This window comes from Habropoda laboriosa, unplaced genomic scaffold, assembly GCF_001263275.1.
Source record: "Habropoda laboriosa isolate 0110345459 unplaced genomic scaffold, ASM126327v1 scaffold1111, whole genome shotgun sequence".
In the NCBI taxonomy this organism is placed as follows: Eukaryota; Metazoa; Arthropoda; class Insecta; order Hymenoptera; family Apidae; genus Habropoda; species Habropoda laboriosa.
Window position 1 is genome coordinate 102,619 of NW_017101204.1, and position 2,291 is coordinate 104,909.

Here is a 2,291-nt window from a genome sequence, read left to right on the forward strand (position 1 = left end):
AGTTTGAGTTATATAGAAAAAATTCTTTTAATGTAGACTTCAAATATGTAAAAAGATTTTATGTTCTGGTATACTTAATAATTATAATCATTTTACAGAAAATTGCGATTATTTGGAGGAAACAAAATTTACTTGATAACATGTTAGAGGACGGATTTGCTACTATTATTCTACATACATTGTCTACTGTGACATTTTTCATACTCATATTAAATTTCTTTCGATACCTTGTAGGAGAGCCTCGTATTCATATTAGAGATGTTACCAAAGAGCATAATTGGAAATCTATTAGAAGGGAAACCAAGGTATATAAACATACAAGTATATATTTATTTTTATGTTTTATTTACTTTATTAACCCTTTGACAGTTTAGCCTTAGAGAGACTCTGGCATAAATATTTAAGTTTATCGTTGTATGTATGATTATCTTTAGTTTTCCTCGTTCAGGTTTCTGTTCTATTCTGTCTAATATCTAAAGGGAAAGAAGTGGTTTGGTTTTGAATTCAGTATGATGTTAATGTCGACTTTCAAATCAATCACATGAGACCTATTAGTATTACTGTTTGTGAGTTCACCAGTTTCAAACGGTACATTTTATTCTTTATACATAGTTGTATTTTTATTGTTCAAAATGAATAGTGATAAATCTGTGATCATTAGTGATAGTTCTAATAGTGATTCAAACAAGTTGTTGAATAGCGATATCTGTTCAGCTTTATTATATAATGAAGAATCTAATCAAGAGCCTGCAATTGATAATGATTTCTATTATAATCTAAGAAGGTATTTCTTAAATATGCCTTTTTACATTTTTTATTATGAATGAAAGTACTTTAAAACAAAATAAATGTATATTTTTTTAACGCAATTCGTAATTTTAGTAGACTGACAAAGGGTTAATACATTATACATACTTATTTATATGCTTTTTAATGTCATTAACATCTTTTTTAACTTTAGTATTATCAAAAGTAGTAAATGCTACTTTACATATCATCATTAAACTTTGTACTATTTGCTCGTTATTCTCATTTAAACATTAATTATTTATCATGCATATGTACATTGATTGTTTATATATTTTACCTTTCTATAAAATAATTTAATTTCAATATATCTGAATTGCATTTAAATCAAATTAAATTATGTAATTCATTTAATATTTAAGATTTATGAATATAAACTGTCTTCTTAAAATAGATTTCAGTGATACACTAATGCTATAATCTTGCATTCATGTGTTATTAAATGCCTCAAAAATTAAATACAATATTCAGTACAATGTAAAGCAAGGCTATTTGTTGAGAATACCTAACTTATACCTAAAAGCAAAAAATTGTAAAATCATTTGTATATAAGACAAGAAAATTATGCAATAGTCATTACTTTATTGCTATTTGAAACAAATGTCAGATGATACCCATGTTTGAAATTTATTTTAAATAGCAGATTTAGAATATCAAGTATACTTTTTTCATTTATGAAACTGGTGTCATGTAACTGGTGGTACAAGCAGGAAGGTAGTGGTTCTACATGAAAAACTAAATCCAAAATATAGAATAAAATTTTTTTCGTACGAGGATTTGTTTCTGAGAAAATTGAATTTAAAGATTCGCTACAAACTTTTGCTTCTACTCATACTTTTATGTTGACAACAGTGATAATGTCACATTTTGCAAAGAAATAGTATACACAGAAGATACTGTAAGTCTGCAGCTAAAAGAAGCAGTATAGGCTTTCCATGACTCTCCAGTTCAAAGAGCAAGAATTGGTATGTGTTAAGGTGGACATCACTTTGAACAGTTCATTCAGTAATGTAAATTTAAATTAAGAAAGTCGTTAATAAATGTATTGTCAATACTTATCAAGACATTGGTATCATTTATAATACAAGTATAAAGCCGAGAGATAGTTAACTGCACGCGCATTTAGCAAATTTTTAAATTCAAGTTTTTTTTTAAATTAAATCTTTTATGAAAAAATTTTATTCTATATTTTTGATTTAGTTTTTTATATAGAATTACTACCTTTTCACTTGTACAATCAGTTACATGACATCCTTTATATAAGTATCTGAAAGCTAAAAGTATTGCTTTTTCTGTAGGCATATTACTGTAGCATTTGTGAAAGCTTGTTATTAAATATTAGTGGTTTGATCTGTGATTCATGTGGTGTTTGCGCGGATCCTACGTGTGTTAAGGTTGCAGATAAACAATTAAAGTGCAAAGTTATTACTCTAAGTACAAACGAGCCAATGAAACATCATTGGATAAGAGGTATGTCTCATTCC

General features: G+C 26.9%; 1 protein-coding gene across 1 annotated transcript in view; it reads left to right on the forward strand.

Annotated features, from left to right (window-relative positions):
- The window catches only part of LOC108578083 (diacylglycerol kinase epsilon), a 5,289-nt gene that overhangs the window by 318 nt on the left and 2,680 nt on the right, over window positions 1-2,291 (forward strand). Inside the window, exons 2-3 of the mRNA XM_017941339.1 lie at window positions 99-305; window positions 2,106-2,277. Coding sequence (XP_017796828.1) covers window positions 141-305; window positions 2,106-2,277 — 337 coding nt within the window. The 5' untranslated portion in view covers window positions 99-140. The remainder of the gene's footprint in view (window positions 1-98; window positions 306-2,105; window positions 2,278-2,291) is intronic.